We start from the raw sequence: 22,003 nt of genomic DNA, 5'->3' as shown, positions 1-22,003 counted from the left end.
GCTCAAGGAGCCATTTTGCCCCAGTTTTTTGATTTCTCTTCCCTGTCCAGGTCTGTACCTGCCACAGACTCAGTGATGTCTCCATGGTTTTCAAAGTTACGACCACCTGAAATTGTGTTTAGATGAGAAAAGCAGCTTTCATTAATGTCTAACATGTCCCTTGTGTGCCTAAAATGGTCAGAAAGCTGAAGAAAAATTAAAAGTCATAATGTATTTTTTTTATTCTTATTGATTTTTAAGCCTATTTCATTTTGGGGAGCTGGTTTGTAATTTTGAAGCGCTTGTGGGATAATATAAGTACCCGAGGCCTCATGGCAGGATTGTACAAAGACTTTTACTCATGTTTTATTTTTCAGTAACCTTGATAACGAAATACAGTCTTGTGGAGAAGAGTTTTTTAATATTCAGGCTGCCAAAAATAATTGCTTTTCAGTATTACGTGCTAAACCACCTGATGGGGCCACGGCACTGGAATTCACGTGGGCAAGCTGGCCAGGACAGACCTCTAGTGAAATGTGGGGACCAGCCACCCCATCCCAGGGCTGCCTTGCTTTTCCCTGGCTTTTATTGCATGACCCTGGACTTGCCACCAGAAAACTGGAAGCGCCAGGATGCGGTGGCATCTCCTGGTAGTTCTTGGGGAGGCTTGGCTGGCTGTGCAGGGCACGCTGAGAGCCCAGCAGCTTCACATGCACATCCTTGCTCAGGAAGCCGTGCTTTAATCAAGGCTCTGGGATCCTTCCTTGGCTCGCCTGGGGCGGGGGGATTTTAACTCTAAACACATTAGTGTGCGAGATTGAAAGGTAACGTGTCCTCCCGGGGCTGCCGAACAACGGAAAGGAGCCTGGGTTTCATTTGCACAGAGTGTGCAGAGGGAATTTCCCTAATCAAATAAAAAGAAAATGAAAAACTCACTCTCTCCAAAAGTTTAATTCTCTTAATTACATTAATTGGAGAAACATAGGAGCCTCCTTTGCACGCCTTTCTTCTCTGCAGAGAGGGATTTCTCTTGCATGAGGGTGCGAGCTGGACTCGCATCTGCTGTCAACATGGGATGGGGATGGAGGAGGCACAGCAGGGATGCTCTGTGGTCAGCCTCATCCCAAAAAGAGCCTGGATGACCCCTTCACTGTCAGGTGGCCTATTAATCCCTGGAAAATGTAACAGGGATTTTTCTCCAGCCTTTACCTGCTCCAGATTCCCATCAGGTGTCAGAAGGGTCATGGGGAGCAGGGCGACTCCTCTCACCCCCGGCTTCTCCAAGGCATTTCAGCAGCCAGGAGGTGGTGGCACGTAGCCCTGGAGGGGGCTGTGCTGTGGGCTGAGGTTCTGTGTCAGCTGCAGCCATGGGCACCCCCTGCCAGGTGCTGCCCACCTGCACGGCCTGGCCCCATTCACACACAGGCTCGTTTAACGCTTCCTTGGGGACAGCAGGGAGGTGACATCATGGCGAGCAGCAGCAGAGAGGGGGAGCGGCTTCCGCCCCGCTCTGCACAGCCACGGCCCCCAAACACCCCCTGGGATTCACCCTTCAGCTTTAACCCCTTTGCTACCACAAGGAAGGCAGGAGCTGGCAAAACTGCCACAGTGCTGGATGTGTGTGCTGCCTGTCCCCACAGCTGGCCATCCTGAGCCAGGGATGTCCACCACCTTCAGGGTTGGGGACCATCCCCCAGATTCTCACAGCACAGAGGTGACAGGAGCAACAGCATAAATATGTCAGAAATACATGCAAATCCCAGCCCTACTTGGAAATCAGTGCTTTTGGAAAAGGGGAAAAGTGCTTTCTGGAAGGAAAAGGGGTTTTGAACTTGAACCCACACAAGGCTCCTGCTGAAATCAGCCTGGCCCCCACCCGACCTGCCTCCAGCTTGCTGGAGGAAAACAATCAATAAAGTAGGAACACGTATTGCTCTGCTCTTGGGCGAAATGTCTTCTTCAAGGGTCGTAATTCAGGTTTCCCGGGGCACCTGAAGGGCTCAGGGGAGGGTCAGTGTTTGGGTGAGCTGAGGAAAAGTGAGCTGGGTTGGACAGCAGGATCCCCCTCCACACGCCAGCTCCCCAGCAGTCAGCCAGGGGCCTGCTCCCCACTGACACCGCAGCAGGAAAGGTGACTCTATAACTATAACTCTAATATATAATGAGAAAAGTCTGTGTTTACTAGAAATAAAAAAATAAAGAAAATGGACATGGCCAGACCATTTGGCTGAACGCTTTTCCTCTGTTACAAAAAAAAAAAAAAAAAAAAGAAAATAAAAGGAAAAGAGCCACCTTTGTAGGAAGATCACGTCTGGAAAATTCCAGCCCAAATGACATAAGTTATGAGCAATTGAAAATTCGGATTAGAAAGGAACTGAGCAAAAACCTCAAGTATGAGCATCAGCATCCTGCTCACAGGTCCCCCATTGCCTGAGCAGAGGTCGGCAGTGGGATGGCTCCCAGGGCAGAACACTCCTGAATTTAGAGCCTGGGGAGGGGAGAAGGGGGAACCCCTAAGTGACATCAGGGTGCTGGTAGAGCAAGGAGAATTTGGGGCAGCCAGGTATAATCCAGAGCCTCCCTCCTGGGCAGTCAGTATCAACAAAGGTGTCAGTCTAAGGTGACATAAATTGCCCACAGCAAAACCCTTCACCCCAAGCACCTCCTGTTCTCTCCTGCCATCTCAGGGCAGGGTTGAGGCTACAGCCCAGGTTTGGGCTGCACATGAGGCTGAACCCACTGAACTCCTGTTGTTTCATGCTGGCTTAGCTCAGCTGGGGCAGCTTTGTGCCAGAAATCTCCTAACTGAATTTACTCCTGGCTTGCTGGAGGTCGGGCTGTGCCAAGAAATGCACAGGTGCAAATTAAATCAATATACCTGGTGTGGGGAGGTGCTCCCCTGGGACAGAGATGTGCCTGCCTCATCTGGCACAGCTGCAGGAGCATTGGCAGCTCCGTTGCCCCAGGGCACAGCATCAGGAGCAGGTCCTGCCCTGGCTCCCTGGCTCTGCAGTATGTGAGGCTGGATGCAGCAGGGACTGCTGCTGGATAAGGTCCCTATAGGATCAGGGTAACCCAGTGCAAACCAGGTCCCATGGGGACAGCAAGAGGGAACTGCTCCTTTTTCTGGGCAGGATAAGGCTGCTCTGCCCCAGCTCCATCCCATGATGTCCCTTTCCTGGCAGTGCTGGTGCTGGAGATCCTCTTTCCCTGGCTGCCATTCATGTCCCTCCCTCACTTGGTGTCCTAATCCTGTGTTTCAGTGTCATCAAGAGGATGAAGGTGAGAGCTCACAGTCCTTCCTGCAAGCTCCCATGGTGGGAGGCCACCTCACAAACCTCCAGGCTGTGGGGGAATGCATTGCATCCCCATGGTGGGATGTTCCCCCATCCCAGGCTCCACAGCTTTCTGGATGGAGCAGAGATGGGGTTTGATTCCCACAAATGCAGAAGGTACAGCAGCCCCAGACAGGCAGTGACAACCCCAGGCTCAGCTCAGCTCAGCTCTTGCAGGTCACTGTGGTCATGTCCACAGTAATGAACAAAACAGTTCCAGGGAGTGGGAAACTGTGAGCACAGCTCTGATAAAGAGACTCTGCTTAACATGGCTTGGGGTGGTGTGGGACAGGGTCCCTTCCTGGGTGACAGGGTGGACATGGCCCCATCTGGGATGCTGTGAGATTTGGATGCCCTGGAAGTGTTACAGTTCATGCTGCTTGACTTCAGCTTCTCTGGACAAGCTCTGGCCAGCAGCCAGGAGCACCTGGGACTCTGGGTCTGATCCACCCAGGACAGCATCCATGGTTGTAGCTACAGAGGATGGGATTCAACTACCCAAATATAACAGTTCCCACCAAGGTGGGTGTCTGTGCTGCCTTCATGGCTCTGTCACAGGGATGATCCTGCCTGTGACACTGTGCCCAAAAGCAGGCAGATACCCACAGTGAGAACCACCCAGCTCCCAGGCCCCAGCACAACGGAGATGCCCTTGGTCAAGTGAGGGTGCAGAGACCTCATGTGGGAGCCAGGCCTTGGGCTTGGAGTCAATGAACCCAGCCACAGCCTGTCCCAAATTTGTTTTATTATCTGCATTGTTTATGGGCACCCAGACATGGCCCTGACAGCGTGAGGGGCATTGCACCCCTGTGGCAGTGCTGTGCACACCCTGCATCAGCCCCAGAAGCCAGCACTGGCCAGGATCCATGGACAGCATCACCCCCCTTAGCGAGGGCTGGGAGAAAGGCAGGATCGGTGGTGTTATTTTACTTAATTTATGATTAAATGCCCCCAGAAGAGTTTAGCCCTTATTACCGAGATATAATGGCCTATTAAGGGAGCAGCATTCCCTGGAAAGCAGCCCAGTGTCAGTGACTCCTTATTGCGATAAGAACTTAATAATCACACGTGGGGCGAGGACAGGAGGAAGCCACAGCCTGCCCATGGTGCAGCCCGGGGCTCCTGCCCGCGGGGGAAGGGGGCTGATGGGAGCCCCTCTGGGAGCTCTGCTGATTGAGAAGGAAATCCCCACGCTTGTAAATCTGTAATTCCTCACTAAATGCTTCGTAACGACAACAAATGTAAAGTAGTGTCAGAAACCTCTCATTTTCTTTTACGGTAAAGTCATGTCCTGAAGCCTAAGGAAGGAACTAGAGAAAAACTAATAGCTCACTCACTGTTTAAAATGTGCTGGTCTTCAACATCTTTGTGGTTTCTTTGACCTGTTTTCCATGTTGTCCTATGAGCAGGGTGGAGAGCTTGAGCCCTGTTTGTCCTCTACTCTTGTAATCAATTAATTTCAAATTTAGCATTTAGGAGAAGGGACCCTCCTCCTCTATGCTCATTTCTGAGCACATCATTCCTGAGTGTGATGGTCTCGCTTGCTTCTGGGTTTGTTATTGAACAGGGAACATTTTCTCAGCAAAATGTAAGGCTGGGCGATAAGGACTGGGCAGGAACTGATAGAGACTTTGCAGATCGAATATGATGTTGTTTATTTGACTATGATGTATATTTAAAGGTCTCAGTTACAATTGGCCCCAGGCACTCTCTAATGAGCTGCAGCTGCCTGGACTCTCATTAGCTTTAATGACATCTTCTCAGTACATTTTTCTTGGGGTAAGACCTTGTCCTCTCTATGGTTGTGCACACACTAAAACCAAGAGACATCTCACCCTAAAAGGGCAGCCAACTCAAAACAGTGGAGCAATGATAAATGATGCAAGTGCCCAGAAGAGACAAACCTTTCCTGGAAGAGTCATTGTTTATTTAAGGCAAACTAAATGTAATTTACTTTGGCACGCCTTAGAATTAGCCCGGGAGGTATTTGCGCCGAGGCTCTAAAAGTGGGTAACAAAGTCACCGTGTGTTAGGCAAAGATCAATTTGCAATTTCCCTGATTTTTGCCATTTGCCTTACTCAATGGGCAACCATCTGCCTTCCCAAGAGCCACTTTCTGCGGCAGAGAAGCGGCGAGAAGAAAGCCTGGATGAGGAGAGGAGGTGAGAGCAGCAAACACAAGCCCCAGTGTTGGGCAGCGCCTCCCGCTCCCGCTGCAAGCCCGCGAGCTGCCGGCGCTCCGGCACGCTGCTGCTATTGATCCTGCCCCTCCAAGCGGAGCCCCGGCCTCTTTTCTTCACTCTGGGTATGTCTTCTGTGCTCTGCCCCTACCGCCAGCAGAGGCCTTATCCGACTTCCATCTCTTCTTGGGAGAATTGAGGGAGCAGTCATTAATCATCCGAGCTGTCCCCTCCGTGGGAGCACAATGGCCTTCTTTATCCTGCACTTCAACAGCCCTGACATGTACAATAACAATCAGCCTTGACGTATCTGTATTGCACCAAAGAGACTTACTCAAAAGGTTCTTTTGCAACATTTCGGGTTGTAGTTAAAATATATTGGTGTATTGTGAGGCGAGTGGTACAGATCATATCGGAGATGTATAAGGGTTTCTAGGTAGCGGAGCAGCATCTCGCAAACATTTTTCTGGCTCTGTTGCTAACCCTGGCAGCGGAGGTAGAGATGGCTGGTGCAGGGAAGGTGATCCATGCTTTCATGGGGTTGTTTTCCATCCTGACTGTTTTCTTAGGGAATCTTTCTAACGGGGAAATTTGGCTGCTTCTGGCTGAGACGTGCAGAGCTTAGGAAATTCCTGTCCCAAACTGAGTGCTGCTCTCATGACATGATGGATAGTAAAGCACCATCCCGGCAATCCTGGAAATATCAGACGAAACTTGTATCTCCCAGCTGATGTCTTCAGACCAGTCCCACATTCAGGGATTTCTCCTCTACAGTGAAATATGGTGGAATTTTGTCCCCGAAACCCCATGGGAGATACAGAAGTCTGCAGAGCTGCTCATAGGATTTATCTGAAGGAATGTTTGTACCTCACTGCCACCACCACACATGTACACCAAATGTCAATGGACACAAGGCAGGAGAAGACAAGCTGGGTACCACAGCTCCTGGGCATGAGGGGGACAAGGGAGAGGTCAGGAGAGGGGAAGGGAGACACGAAAGAGAAATTCTGATTGAAAAAGCAGCCAGCTGCCTTTACCCACATTTAGTCAGCTGAAGGCTGTGTTAGGAATTTCTAAGCCCTCCTTAAATTCCTGGGCTCCAAAATGCCACTGAACAGAGGTATTTCTGGACAAGTTGCAGGAGCTCCCAAACAACCAGGGAACACTAAGAAAATACAGAAAGATGGGGGTGGGGGAAATAAAAACAGGAAACAGGTGGGATTTACTTCTCCCTTTCCCCCCCTTGTTGTTTCACTGCTTTCTGCAGGGGAAAGCTGCACCTCTGAAACTCAGATTAAATAGTTTGCTACAAAATAAAAATGCATCTGAGTTAACAAGCTCTGAGATTTAGGGAGACGCCGCTCCGGCAGATACACGCGCGGGTCACCAGGGCATTTCTCAGCTCTCCAGACCCGTGGGTAACTGCTTTGCCCCTTCCATCCTCAGTGAAACCTAAGCCTGTCGTTTGCTCCCAGCCAGGCAAGCTGCACTCACTCAGCTGTCCCAGCATTCCGGCCTCCATTTGGCTTCACTGCTGCAGATCCAACACCCTGCTCTGCCTGAGAGCAGCTGGGGCTGAAAAAGCAGCAGTAACAGAGCAAATATTGGGATTATTACAGTTCAACGGCCTTTCTTGAAATGACAAATCGCTTTCAGTCCTCTGTGCTGGATAAACGGGTGGGTGAAGCAGTGCTGGGGAGCTTCAGGGGGTGAAGCTGTCCTGGAACCCCCATGCTCTCCCTGCAGAGCTGCTGATCTGCTCAGGGCAGGCAGACACAGCGTCCCCAGCACCAAGCGAGCTGTGCCAAGCAGAGCTGCACATGCTGCCCTTTTGCTCTTATCCAGGAATCTATCTTTTTAAACACATATTTTCTGCTGGCTGCCTCCATGGACTTATAAAAAAATCTATTTATTTATTTATTTCCTCTTTCTGAAGAAATGTGGGAATCGAAAAGCACACGGCTCACAGCACACAATGACCTGGCCAGCGCTGCTGGATCCAGCACAGCCAGAGCCAGGCTGTGGGCATGCTCTGAATGGAACCATCCCCTTGGCAGCCCCAGAAGCAAAAGCAGCTTTTCCCTCTGACACAAACTACACCCAGGAACCTCTCATTCTCACTCCTCAGTTCTCTTCATGAGCATCCATGGAGCTCTTGCTGCTGAGTGCTGCAGGTGGGTGTGGGTGATGCCACCAACTGAGCCAGAGGCCAAACAGATGCTTCCTACTTGGTCATGTTTTGGTGCACTGGTTTGATGTGTAATTAGAATTATAAATTTATCCCATCCTTCCTCCCACAGCCATGAATTACCCTGATCTCCTCACCAGGCTTTCATCATTTACAAATGTTTGCAGGGATGACTGAATGTGGTGTTGGGAGGGCTGCTCACCCCTGGCCACGTGCCATCATCATCCCACCACCCCAGCCAGGGAAAGGCATTCCAAATTGGGATAGGCACACTGTGGGCAGCTGGCAGAGGAGAGGGAGAAGGTTTGGGCAAAGCATCCCAGGAGCACCAGGAGAGGCTGAAAGGACTAATGAGCTCTGTCCTCCTCCTGCTGTGAGCTGTGGACCCAAGCAGAGACATTTCAGCTGGTAGAGACTTGCACATCAACATATCCATTCCTCCAGGTTTTCCTTTCCAGCCTTTCCCCAAATAAAGGCTCATGCTGCTCTGCAGCAGGCTCAGGCCCCAGGCTTTTTATTATTTCCAAGGTCATTTGCTCTGCAGCGGGGCTGGAAAACAGAATTGCCTTTCTTGTGCTGTTTATGTCTACCAGATACACACTACTTGCTTTTTCATTTGGATTCATTTTCTGTGCTGTCCTGAGAGAAAGGAGCAAAGCAATTTTCTATTTACTGCAAAATTCCAACTGAGCAATTTTGTGGATCTGGAGATTGTCAGGAAGAGGTTACTGGACTGTGTACACAGAGGAGGAGGAGAGCAGAAGTGATAGGAGAAGTGCACAGAGCATGAGAGGCGATAGCTAAAGCTGTTTCAATCCCATCCCTGTCTGAAGAAACCTTTGCCTAAACACCCAAGACTGGTAACTATTACTGAATGTGTGAGTAATTCCTAGATAATTTTTTAAGTATTTGGAAAAAAACAATGCATAATGAAAACATTACGTTATTGTCGTGCTGCTGACACTGTTGGCCAGATTCTCAGCTGCTGTGAATCATGATCTCGCCTTTGACTTCAGCAGAATTATGCCTTATTTTTCCCAGCTGAAGATCCATTGACCAGCACTCGTGCCACCTTTGTCTCGCAGGTTAGAGTGAAGTTATGCCTAAAAAGCTGGTAAATTTGGTGCCTGCCCTTGGCTTGGCTCTGAAATGCAGCCAAGGCTGCAAAGTGCCAGCTACAGCTGGCTGCTGTCGTGCCCAGCCCAAACCTAATGGGGTGAGCTTTGTGCAGATCTGGTGCTGGAGAGGGCAGGCAAAGGCTTTGCTGGGTGCCAAGGATGGGAGCCCAACGAGGGCAGGGCTGCAGCCAGGGAGATGAGAAGCACTTGGCTGGCAGGAGGGAAGGGTAAACAAGAACTGGTTAGCAGTTTGCACATATAGATTAATTCCTATATGTTTTTTAGAACTTAGAATAATTTATTGTAATTACTGTTGACTGAGTTGTGTTTGAAGGAGGCAGCGCTGTTTAAAAGGATTTTTTGAAAGGTATTGAATTGGGAGGCAATTACTTTTTTTTTAAGATATGTTTAAGGATTATAAAAGTAATTACTGCCCTCAAGCCAGGATGTCTAATTATGTTAAACTGTGGCTTAAGACAGCGCAGCTTTCAGTCTCTTCCTTGGGTGGCTCACACAGGAGCAGAGCACACGTGGCATGGCTGGAGCAGGGTGTGGCACCAGAGCAGCACTGCAGCCCTGCAGGGACACGGGACAGACACGGGGGATGAACACGGGACACGAGAGAGCAGGGAAAAACGGGTGGAAAAGGGAGAGAGGAAAAATTGGGAGGGCAATGGAAATGAGAGCCTGTGGGCACTAAGTTGGCATTCCCATCACCCCAGCCTGATGCCTGGGGGGAAGAGCTTGCCCTTGCTTTGGGGAATGGGCACACTGACCCCTCCGGGGCCTCTTCCTGCCCTGTTTTTCTCTGTTTTCCTCTGGGAGCCCTTCACGAGCAGCAAGAGAGAAGTATGCGTTTATTTTTCAAGCTTGCCTTTTGACTCCAACTCCCCTCTGTTCTTCTGCCAACGTGTGAGAAACAAGTTCAGGTTTAAAAGGCAACCTGAAATGTGCATGCACGCACAAAACAGTTTTATTTTTATAATGCTGTGATTTATGGGCCAGCTTGGGGCGAGGGGGATTTCACTGGTGATTTCTGAGCACTTGAAGGCTGCCCATAGCAGGAGACAGAGCCAACATCCTACGTGCCAGGGACGTGGCTGTCACAGGCAGGGGCAGAGGGCAGCAAGGGCAGCAGCAGGAATGGCACAGAGAGTCTGCCAGGGCACTGCAGCTGCACAGGGGCAGGGCTGGGTGCAATGTGGGAAGGCAAAAGTGGGAATGCAGGAGTGATATGCAAAGCTATGCCTTAGGGATATCTTAAGAGCTGCTGGGATTTGGGCTCAGCCCAGAGTGGGGGATCCAGGGGGCCACAATTGCTCTTGTAGCTGGGCAGGATGGAGGCTGCTGTGCCAAAATCAGGAGCCATCCCTCCAGCACTCGGCTTTGGAGGTGTGCTAATATGGCTGATCACACACATCAATTTTGAGTCCTTATCACCCGGCTGATGCCTCTCACCCCACACCTCTTCACCCCCAGGCAGCAGCCAGCCATGGGCTGGTGGGGGCACACACACACTGCTCCTCCAGCGAGTCTCAAAACAAATTCACCCTGTTTAACCCAAACTGTCAAGCGGCATTGACCCAGAAACGGCTGTTCCTGGGGGGCAGCAGCAAAGCAGGCAGGGGCAGGAGGGAGGGCTGTGTCCCACCCAGTGCTGCTGGGCGGGCTGGGAGTGGTGACAGCATCCTTGGCCATGGCACTGCAGCCCCAGGCACTTCGTGGTGCAGAGCTGCTGTCTCACGGGCTCTGGGCAGATACTGCAAGCAGGAGATGCAGCAAGAGGCGACGGATCATATCTGCTTTCTGGGAAGAGAGAGTGCTGTGCTGCCACGGAAAGCAACAGCTAGAAAGCAAACCAGGAGCTGCCAGCACTGGGAGAGGAACAGCAGGGCAGCTTCCAGCATCCCACGAATCTGTCAAGTGTCAGCGCTGGGTTTATCTCTGGCTTGGCTGCATGAGATAGACTGGGGAAAATGCAGTCCTGACACAATGTTTTTTTCAAATACAGAAAATAGTTTATTATTATTATTATTGTTGCTGTTGTTATTATTACTAGTGTTATTATTATTTCTCAGTCTGGCTCCCCTGTGTCTTTGTGTGATTTTCACCCCTTGAGCCTGCCAGCTGAAATAGTCGGTGTATTTTTTTTTCCAAAGCCACACGTGGAAGCAGTTCTTGGTGGTTTGGGTCCTTTGTATTCTGTGGATTATAAAAGGTCTCTCCTGTAAGTAGCCTGGAAAAGGAGAAGTACTAATTATTATTAACTCTGCCAAAGCCAATAATATCCTTGGGTAATTATCAGTTTACCCAATTTTCCTGTGAGCCTACTGTGTAAATACACCATTGTAAGAGGCTATTATTTCCTCCATGCTCCACCTCACCATAGCACTGATAGTTTCGGGCTCGTCACGAGCCTGTTGTGTTCAGGGCTGTTAATTTTGGTGGACAGTCACCACTAATAATCAAATATAAGACAGGGAATGGCACGAGTTTGTGTGCTCCTGCCACCCTCCCAGTCCAGCCCCTTCTCTCCAAACTCTGCTGAGCCCTCTTACCCCATCTGGGGCCACTTCATGCAAAATCCAGAAGGATTTTGGGGGACGGCCACCCCTCCAGCCTCTGGGCAAGTGGCGTGGCGTGGCAGGGACCATCCCACGGAGCAGCTGTCCCATGCCCATCCCGATCCCGAGCAGGGCTTTCCCTGCCTGCCGAGGTGAAGCGGGGCGGGAGCCGGCGGGGAGGAAGCGTGTCTCGCGGCAGGAGAGCCGAGCTGCTTTCCCTTTCATCGCCGCTCATTTATTTGGATTAGAGTCAGCTCTCTCCTGAATGCTTTGTTCGCTGTTTGTTATTCCACATGAGCCCAGTGCTGCGTGTTCATCTTTATTAGCTTTAATTGCTTCCCCGTTCTAATGGGATCTCGCTATTCGCATACAATTGAAAGGAAATGTATTCATTAAAATAATTCTCCTCCTAACTGTTGTTTAGAGCTGGTGCTGTCAGTGCCACTCACCGTGAATTTCTCCCTGCCCACCGCCCGCTGCTGGACAGGACCAGGACACAGGTAGAGCATCACTGGTGATTTTCTGTTAATGTGTACCACAGGCTGCGAGCTCAGGTCAGCTTGGGTGATGTTTGCCGACAGAGGAAAGGTCATGAAGCCACCTGGCTGCTCTTCCTGCGAAGCCTGGGGCACATGTGAAGGGGTAACACGTGTGTGCTCCCATCCCTGGGCAGCCTCTTCTCCCCTGGCTGCACCTCGGCCCCCTCACACCAGAGCTCCCAGCCTTCACCTCCAAGGAGAAGAATTAAATGCAAAGTGGAAGAGAGACAAAAAAGCCAGCATTGCTTGAGGGCTAAGACCGTGCTACAGAACAGTCTCCAGCTGAAATTAGTGGCAAGAGGTGATTTTAGGCAGCAGACAAGCCATCCCCTGAACAGCTTGGCTTCCTCCCTGGCACTCACACCAACTTTTCCTCCTTATTTATTTCCTCCAGCCAGCACTAGTTAGGGGTCTTTAGGGAACAGTTTAATGACCCTTCTTCCTCCTGGCTGTTTACTCTGGGCTCTCCCTCCCCTACCTGGGGCTGCTGAGGTACCATTGACACTGTAGCTAAGCAACCTCCCCATTAGCACACTGGTGGCTCAGACCAAGGCATCTCCTCACCAGCTTTACACAATTAGCCCCTTGGTTTTTGGCTGCAGTGCCCCTCTCCTCCCCTCTCGACACCTCTGAACAGTTTGTTTCTGCAGCACTGTCCGTTCAAATGAGTAGATCTTCCTTTCAATGAAAAAAACATCCTCTGTTTTATGACATTCCCAATGCTCTGTGAAAGCTGCCTTCCCTTGCCTGGCATATTTATGCCATAGTTTGTTAAGACCATCATGTAAGGCCAGGGATTGGAAACTGGCAGTTTCAGGGCTTGCAGAGCTGTTTCAGAGGAGATGGGCAACATGTTCTCCTTGTAAGTGATGCAGACGTGCAGGAGCTGTCCCTGCAAATGCAGCTGGCAGAGCCCTTCCCTGCTGGCCACCCCATGGGCTACATTTAAGTCACTAATGGGCCATGAGGGAGTATCAACTTGGACCAACGCTGCTGTCCTTGAAAAACACCCTGGCAAAGGTGAGCCCTGCCAGCATCCCCCATGCTCTTGTTCCTGTCCTGTGTCACCTCCGTGGGGTGGCTTTGCAATCAGCACAAAAGCTGAGCCCTTGCAATATTTGTTTTCACTTGCAGGGTATTCCTGGACACCCCAAGGCTCCCCATAGGTTTCTCAGAGCTAATCCTGGACTGGAGCTGGTCTGGGAGCTTAGTTTAAAATGCAAATGACTCGGTGTTGCCTAACAGCAATGGCATTAATGGGATGGGATGTGAGTTTGTGCCTGCTAATAGCATCCTGCAGGACTTCTGAAAGGAGCATCTGCTTTGTCTCTGCATTTGTCTGTCACAGAAGAACATTGCCCAGGCCCCGGCTCCCAATCTATTAATATATTTGCTTAATTACGCTGTACAGAGCGAGTGCCAGGCTGGCAGACAGGCTGCAGAAGCTCTGCTATCACTGGAAGTGCTCCTCTGAAGAAGACAGTGGTGACATCACAGGCAGGTGACATCAGTCCCATGACACTTCTGCTCTTCCATCCAGCTCTGCAAACCCTTCTGACCTTGCCCTGCCAGCCCCAGGGTGAATTTGGATGGGGGCTATCAAGTTGGCCCTGATAACAGACACGTGCCATGCTCCTGAACAACCTGCCCTGCACATCCTGGCGCTGGCATTCAGCTGCCAAGCACTGCCCCTTCCCCAGCGAGGGCTCGCCGTCTATCTGCATTTTAGAAGTGCCTATCAAGCCCCAAAAGACAGTGTTAGACAGACAGTAACCATCTGCCTGCAGGTCAAGTGGCTGTGACAGGCATCCTCTGGCCACTAAGACAGTGAGACAGTTTTGAGACCATCTTCACAAAGACTCTGGCTGACTGCAAAAATCACTACCTGTTCTGTCACTTTTTATTCATCCTTGGGATGCACTTGAGAGCTGTCAGCTCCCTGAGTCACGGGGAGGCTGAATGTCTTGCCAAAATGTGTGCTGGGGTAGCAAGAACATGATGAGCACTTAGAGCAGCCCCAGGAGCCCTGCCCTGGGCTGGGGCATTGTCCTGGCACAGGTGGCACACACAGCAAGGGGGGACCCCAGCCTCCATGGCCAGAAGCCCCAGGCAGCACTGATTGCTGTGGCTACCAGGCCTTGCAGGTGGTGCCAGAATGGCCCTGCACAGCATCACTGTAAGTGAGAAGGTTGGTGAAGCATTGAGTGAGAACAGGGTGGGTGGCTGCTCTGCTGATGCATTTTTGGGAGCCTTGCTGTTTTTCTGGCCAAGCAGTGGGACAGGAAAGGCCCAGCTCAGGAAGGAGCTTTCATCTCTAACAGCCCTACTGAGCTGCAGCTGAAGCCCAGGTCTCCTTTCCTTCCCTCCCTGCCTTCTTCCTCCTAACTGAGGTTTTTTCATGATGCCTTCTCTGCTTTGATGCTTCACTTCCATTCTTCACTTTGGACCCCTTATCCTCCTCCATTCCTTCTTGGTAGATGGTAGATCCCACCTTTGCAGGAGGTGCTGGTGGCTGATCCAGGACAGTCTGATGGGTGGGAATTAGTAACAGGTCAAAATAAAGAAAAGTAATCACCACTTGCCAAAAAAAAAAAAACAACCCAGAAACCCCAAAAACTGAACTCAGAAAGGAAGAATTATGGTACTACACTGCATCAAAGACAGCAGCTTGAGGGAGAGACCTCCTGATGCAGCCATGGGGAGGGAAGAGGGGACAATTCTTCCTCCAAAGATAGTAAAATGAGATATTTTTTTTTTTCTCCTTGTTCTGCACATAAACCTAACACTTCCTTTGAGGCAGTCCTCCAGGACTTCCCAAACCCTAACTTAATAAAAAAAGAGAATATTTAAAAAAACAAAACTGTTCCACCAGAATTGGCCTCCTGAAACTTATAAACATAAGTGAGATTAGAGGGGCAGAAGAGATGGGGAAACATGTGCCTGATCCTGCAAAGGGTGATGGGCAGAGAAAGCTGGAGTGCTGCTGGCAGGGACATGGGGAAAACAGGGGAAAAGCTGAGAGAACAGGGGCCATCCCTTGGGGAGAGAGACCTTGGTCCTGCAGGCAGGGGACACATCTCTGCAGGCATCATACGAGCCCCTCCCTGCTCCTGGTGCCTTTGGGACTGCTCCTGAGGAAGGCACCAGGGCCACAGCAGGAGAGCCAGCAGCTGTGCCTCATCCTGTGCAGCGCTGGAAACCTTGGCTGCCCCTAAGCCTCAGGGTTTTGGGGTTTTTGGCTCCTAATCGATCTTTCTGAGCTCTACTCCGGTTACAAACCTGCACGGGTTGTCGCTTTTGTTGCTTTACTATTTTTTTTGCTATTTGCCAGGTTTTTTTATTTTCCTGCCTTGTCTGACAGCCCTGTTCCCACACTGGGGTGTCCCCACTCCCCAACGGTGCATGTGCTCCCCACCACTGGCACCAGCACTCGCTGCTGCCGTGGACAGACATCTCCCACCAGCCCGATGATTCTGTGGCATCTCCCGCATTCCTGAGCTGAAATAATCCCCCAAGCTTTGTCAGGTTTCTGCACCAGTGGCCCCACTGCAGTTTAATTAAGGCAAAACCCCTCCTTGCTTTAGAGATTTTCTCTTTCCAGTGGATTTCCCTAAGGTCTCATCAGCCGGAACGCTCCTCTCTGCCTGCTCCTCCTCTACCAGCAGCGCAGCAATCCTGGCTGCCCAGGGGGAATGGGTGAAGCCTGGATTTAGGGTTCCTCTCAGGGTACCTGTGTGGGAAGTCCTGACACCCAGGGATGCACCTGTGTGCATCTGCTCATTGAACTGAGACTGGCCTTGTCCTGGGAAATTATATTTTTGGTCTTAACCCTGTCTTTGCTTTAAGCTCAGCGCATTGCAATTTAGCTCCTCTATCTGCAAATGGCTTTGTGGCCATTGCACAGGTTGGAATTTGTGCTTATTCTCCAAAAATATGTGGAGCTGGTGATGGCCCTGCAGCTGGAACAGCAGACAGGATTACCCAATTACCAGGTTTTTTTCTCCACTGAACTCAACAACAAGATTTGTGAAAAATTAAGAAAGGGTAATGCTCTTCCCTGCTTAGAGGAACAATAAGAGCCTATCTGCCATAGGCCTCCAGATGTCATTTTATATTTTCTATAAAAATTTATAGGGAGCCCAGCTGGCCCTAGAGACACAGTGTGAGGAGCAGACAGTGAATTGCCACTTGGCAGAGGTGACCATGCAGCACGTGCTGGCAGTGCTGTTGCCTTTCCCAGCCTGGGGGTCGTGGCTAAAGCAATCCTGGCACCAGCCAAATCCCTGCCCTGTGCCAGGCTGATGGGGCTCAGCCTGGCTCCAGTGGGCAGTGGGAGGGCAATGTTTTGAGAGCAAGGTAAGCTCCTCCTGTGATGGGAGGATGAGGCCCTCAGGCTGCTCCTGCTCTCCAGCTTTCCTCACTCCTCGCTGCTGCTGGACCTGGTATTCCTGTAGCATCCCTGGCAAGCAAAGTGCGCTGGAGCGGAGACGGGAGCAGGATTGGCCCCTTCTCTGACTTATTTCGTATTTTCAGGAACATGAATTGCCATGGTTACCAAAGCCTGGGCTCCTCATTAGCAACATTTGCTCTGGATGTCAGATTAACGAAGTTGTTCCCTCGCAGCACTGGAGGGAGCTGCAGCTGTTCCGGCGCCGCTCGCCATCGCTTCACCTGCAGCCAGCACCCAGCCATGGCACCAGGAACCAGCCTGGGACCTGGCAGCAGTGTGGGAAGGGAACCCAGCCTGGGACCTGGCACCAGTGTGGGAAAGGAACCCAGCCACAGGACCCTGGTAGCACTGAGAAGGCAGCAGCATGACCAGGGCACAGGCTGCTCTCCAGTGCTCACTCTGCTGCTGTTCCCCAGATCCCAGTTATTCCCTGTGCCATGTGGATGGCTCGCACTCCCCCACGAGCTGCAGGAACAGCCTGATTTCATTTTCCCTAACGCAGGCTGCCGGCAGAAGCGCCTTTGAAAGCACAAACCGCATCTGCTGCTCGTATCATTACTCGGTGGTGGCTACACAGAGCCACGGCCATTGTGCCTTTCTGACCCGCTCTCTCTCTCTCCAAAGAGGAGCTATTTAAAGCATCCTATTGAACCATATCATGTGTCCACAGAGGAACTTCGAATGCTCCCACTATTGTAGAGCTCTTGCTGGTGCCAGCTATGAAAATGCTGTTTGTGCACTCTTGTCAGCAAGGAGGGAGCGACTGCTGGGATCACACAGCCCCTGCCAGGGAGAGGAGAGGACCGAGGGGCACAGCAGAGTGCTGGGGATGTGCCGCTCGGCTGGGCATTCCCGGGATGCTAATGAGGAGAAGAATCAGCCCATGGCAGAAACTCTGCACCTGACCAAATGCCTTCAGTGACATCAGCATGTACATCGTTACCCCGGCGATGTCATGTCATCAGGCTAATCCCCAGCGGCGCGTAATCCCCTGTCACTAGGACAACACCAGCAGAAAGCAAACCTGGACCAATATCTCCTCATTTACCCAGACCTACCTAATCCCAGAGAAGCAAGTTAATAACATACATCAGCCCACTATCTGCAGGTTTTTTATTAAACTCTTCGCTAAGTTTTATATTATTTTGATCCTTGCCAAGTCAAGCTGCCCAGCTTCAGAGCCAGCAAGGATGTGCTCACAGGAGATGTTCTGTGAGCAGACCTCAGGCTAAAACTTATTTCCTCTCACTATCTGATGAACTCTTATTAATAATGAAAACATTAAAAAAAAAAAAAAAAAAAAAAAAAAAAAAAAGTAGGTCAGATCCCAAGCATTTTACGGATGGAACAGGCTGGGAACAGTTGACTGAATGATGTCACAACAGGTTGTCCAAGCAGCTCCTCCTGGCATCCAGCGACTCCCTGGTGCTCATGGGGCCCTTCCCAGTAAACCCTTACCCACAGCTTTATCATCCCTGTGTGGATGAACAGGCTTTTCCTTACCAACTGTGGCTTAATAAGCTTCTCCAGTGAGTGCAGATCTGTAAACAGTGGTATCAGTTATTCTGTCTGACCTGCAGCACAAAATTGTTTTCCTGCTTGTGAAGGAAATCTTCAGAGCAGAGCTGGGGATACACAAAGGCAGCTCCATGTAGACCATAAATAAATACATATCAGTGCACGTGCTCTTTTATTTTGCACGCCTGAAAGCTAGAAATAATGTCTGATGCTTAGAAGAAAGGAAATATTTAGTTAGGAGAAAAAGAGAGAGCTGTAAGAAAAAAAGAAAAACACTATATATTTATTTTTTGTGGCATAAGTGAAAAGCCTGCGCTTTCAGCTTTGTTGAATTATTTTACACTGTATCTCTGGCAGAAATCGAAAAAAGACCTGCTCTCATCCAGCCCCTCAATTATTGCACCTCGCTTTTCTGTGTGCCAAAATGACATCTGAAGAGCTGGCAGGAAGATTTGCCTCTGCGCTCTCCCTTGCACGCAGGAAGGCAGCTCAAAGGTGTTGGGAGATTTTGCAGCTTAGGTCAAAGGATGTTAATAAAGCACTTGAGCCTCCATATGGTATTTTGGCACTAAAATGTCAGCTGCTTTTCAGACACTGTACTTTAATCATTTCAGACAGGCCTCTTTTAAATGGTTTGTTTAGTTTGCTTAGAGAATAATATTTGTTATTTGGTTTTCAGAATGACTAATAAATGAACTGTCTTTGCTCAGGGAGAATAATGCCACTTAAGCAAAACCTGGTACTGCAGTTCAGAGCTATTTAATAAGAAATACCTGTCAGTGTCAGAATATATTTAGTGTGCATTAGCTTTGAAGAATTGCAGAATAGGTTTCCCCCTTGCTAAGTTTACTTTATGTAAAATGTAACACATGAACTGTGAATATGTGGACAGCAAACAGACTGTATCAATGAATTCAGCCTCCCCCGGAAAATGCTGACAGTGGCAAGAGAAACACCTCCTCACAGACACAACTGACACCATCAAAAGCGGAACGTGTGACAGCTGCCAAGGAGCCGCAGCTCCCGCCTCCCTCCCCTTGTTTAAAAAACAAAATCAAATCCAAAATAACATGCTGTAGTCTATTTATCCTCTTGTTTAATCCACTGGGAAAGCATCAGCATAATTAAATGCTTTTAACCTTTCTGCTTTAACCTGCGATCAGACAGTGGAGCAAAGAGAAGCTGTAAAGAGCAGGAGCTCGCATTGCCGGCACTGCAGCAGCCCAGCCCTGCCCTGGAGCATCCCCATCCTGAGACACCAAAACTGTGCTGGACCCACTCAGGAAGGGGCATTGTGGCTTCCCAGTAGTTCTCCATCCCCGATCCAGGGCTGCAAACAGAGAATTTGCTGGACAAGCCACAGCCTCGCCGTGTGCATTATTCATGCGACTCGGCGCTTCCTTTCACAGCCCAGGTACTGTCTCGGATGCTCCAGCCATCTGGGGCAGCTACTTGGGAGCCTGGCAGTGGGTTGCATGAAGAAGCAAGTTATTTACTTAGAAACTGTCTCTGTGGCATCTTGACCATCTGGAAAGAATATGGAAATGAGACTTTTAGCGAGATGGAGTTCCTCGGTAGATAAATTAACCAGGCGTCTCCAGAACTAGGTAGAACTGATAAAAGTGAACATTTCTGAACACGTTCCACGCATTTATAGGTGTGAGCATTTGCAATTTCCCATCTCACCTACACATCTGGGGACCTAAGTCACTCTCCTGCAAACTGCCTGGGTTTCTGGGCAAACAAAGCCTGACTTCCAGCTGTAGAATTTTTGTGCAAAGAAAGGAGGGGCCAGGCAGGTCTGGTTTACACAGCTTTGCCACCAAAGCTCTGCTTGCATCACCAAACCTGCTCCAAGAGGACTAAGCCCAGTCCTGCAGGGAGAGCAGGGCTGTGAGTGTCCTGGTGGGGTGCATGGCCAGCAGGAGCTCCTCACCCCATCTCAGGGAAATGAGGTGCAAGTGTGCATCCCAACTTGGTCCTTACTCACTCCCCAAAGCTACAGCAGTGAACAGGAGCCTGGTGCAGTGGGGGAATAATGCTCACAGCCTGTCACACACACAGGAACCTCTCAGCTCTTATGCCAGCCTCTTACTAATCAAAATATCATGCTAGGCTGGAGTGGATCTGGCTTCTTTGAACATGAATCACATCATTTGCAGATTGCCAGGAGAGTTCCCAGGAACTGGGGGCAGCAGGACAGAAATTGCAGCTGTCCTCAGAGCACTGTAATTTGTGCTGGAGCTGGATGGCTCTCCCAGCCACCCTGAGACAGGGCAATTAAGGCTGGCTTCGAGCCAGATGCAGGTCGCTGGGATCAGAGCATGGAGCCCCAAATTAAGCACTGTGAGAATGGAGCCAGGAGACTGTACAGAAGAACTTAGTGGAGTCCCTGGAACAGCCATCGTGCCTTTCAAATGCAAATGCCATCTCCAGGAAAGTGTTTTGTTCTGCAGCCTCAGAGTGCTGACTTCTAAACACTGAGCAGAGAAAATACACCCAGGAATACCAACATGGAGAAAAGGCTCTGGGGGTGGCTGGGAGCAGGTCAGTGGTGCAGGGAAACACATTCCCACCAGCTGAGTCAATCCAAGGGCACAGTAAAGCCCTGCTCTGTGCCCGCCCAGGGTCAGAGTTTATTCGGGTGCCCCTGTTGTGCTGCATAAAATTACTTCCTGCTAATGCAGCCCTCACACTTTCCAAATGCAGTCTAAACTTCCCAAAAGCAGTTGAGTATCTGGTACCTGTTGCCCTCCCAATATCTGTACAAAACGTGATGGACAACAGCAGGCAGCTCCTCCATTGTACGCTGCCCAAATGGACAAAGTTGGATGGATACAATCCAATTATAAACTGAGGTTAAGAGGTGTGAAACACCAACAGGGCTCTAGAAAAAGGAACAGCCCAGTGATAACCTCCACTGGGGCTGAGGGTGATGCAAAATTCCCAAGAAATTTTTAGTTTCCCAAAGCTTCCCTTCATATTATGGGAAATCATAATCATCAGCCAGGGGTCCTGCCTAGGATGGCACCTTTGTCCCACAGCTGCAGGCTTCTACATGGGAGTTATGGCTGAGGTGGAGGTTGTACCTGGCTGCACCTACCTGAGCCTGATGCCACCAGTCCCTGGAGCCTGAGGAGATGAGACCCTCCACAAGTTCAGGAGCACCTGCAGGGGGCTGGAGCTGCCTTGGCAGAGCACTGAGCAGGGAACAATATTCCAGGGTGACACACACTTAGCCCTACAGGGCAGAGGACTCTTGGAGAAGCTCTGCTGTGCCCAAGCCCTGATGATGGTCAGCAGACAAGCAAGTTCCTCATTTAAGGCTCAGTGTGGTATGAAGGTCTCCCTCATACAGGTACTGGTAACTCTGGTGTGATGAGGACCAGAGGCAGAGCAGCAGCTGAGCATCTGTGCCCTGAGCCCATGCTGCAGCTACAGCCATCCATTGACATTGCTAACACTTTCTCTAAAGAATTTTTTTCCCCCTACACATAGGAATGCATTGAGCTTAGGAGTGCCCATACAGCTCCAGGAAACCCATAGGACCTCAGAGTGGGATTTACTGACCACAATACTTTGCAAACATGTATCTGTTTTAAAATCCGTGATTCTATTTTGCTAATTGGTGGAAAAAAGTGATGCATTAAATCAAAACTAAGATCTGAGCAATGTCAGATGACCTTGTTCAGATACTCACAGTGCCAGTAGGGCTTGAAGCTGGAGCTGATGAAGGCTCAGCCCTTTGGCTACTGAGCTGAAGGCTCTCAGGTGGACTCATCCTCACACTGAAACTGCAGCAGCTAAACAACATGGGGGGAAAAAAAGCCTCTTCAGGGGGAAATATCCCAGGAGGCTCCATCCCAGGTTCTTTGCTGTGCTCCTTTATGAGCAGTGACTCGGGCAGTGTGAGATTTTGCCATTGCTGGGATTTCCTGAAGTCATGATGCCCTTGGCCAGTGATGAGCTCCAGCTCCCCCTATATCCACAAGTGCCCTGAATTTTTTCAGGAGCAGGAAAGGTCTGAGAAGAGACCCTCTCCCCTTTCATCTAGGATCACAGGCAGCAGTGCTTACTTTCTGAGCAACAAGGGTCCTTTTTAAAAGCACTCTTTAGGTTTAACTCCCACGGC

At 50.2% G+C, this 22,003-nt stretch overlaps 1 protein-coding gene across 3 annotated transcripts in view; it reads right to left on the bottom strand.

The window, feature by feature from the left end:
* The window catches only part of SENP5 (SUMO specific peptidase 5), a 156,322-nt gene that overhangs the window by 60,871 nt on the left and 73,448 nt on the right, over window positions 1–22,003 (bottom strand). The window contains exon 9 of one of the 3 annotated variants that reach the window (XM_079314876.1): window positions 10,908–11,036. The exons of the other annotated variants lie outside the window; for them this stretch is intronic. Coding sequence (XP_079171002.1) covers window positions 11,010–11,036 — 27 coding nt within the window. The 3' untranslated portion in view covers window positions 10,908–11,009. Of the gene's footprint in view, window positions 1–10,907; window positions 11,037–22,003 lie in introns of those variants that run through there. 3 annotated transcript variants of the gene reach the window in all.

The sequence above is a fragment of the Erithacus rubecula genome, assembly GCF_903797595.1.
Source record: "Erithacus rubecula genome assembly, chromosome: 11".
In the NCBI taxonomy this organism is placed as follows: Eukaryota; Metazoa; Chordata; class Aves; order Passeriformes; family Muscicapidae; genus Erithacus; species Erithacus rubecula.
This window is presented reverse-complemented; position numbering and strand designations above follow the sequence as displayed.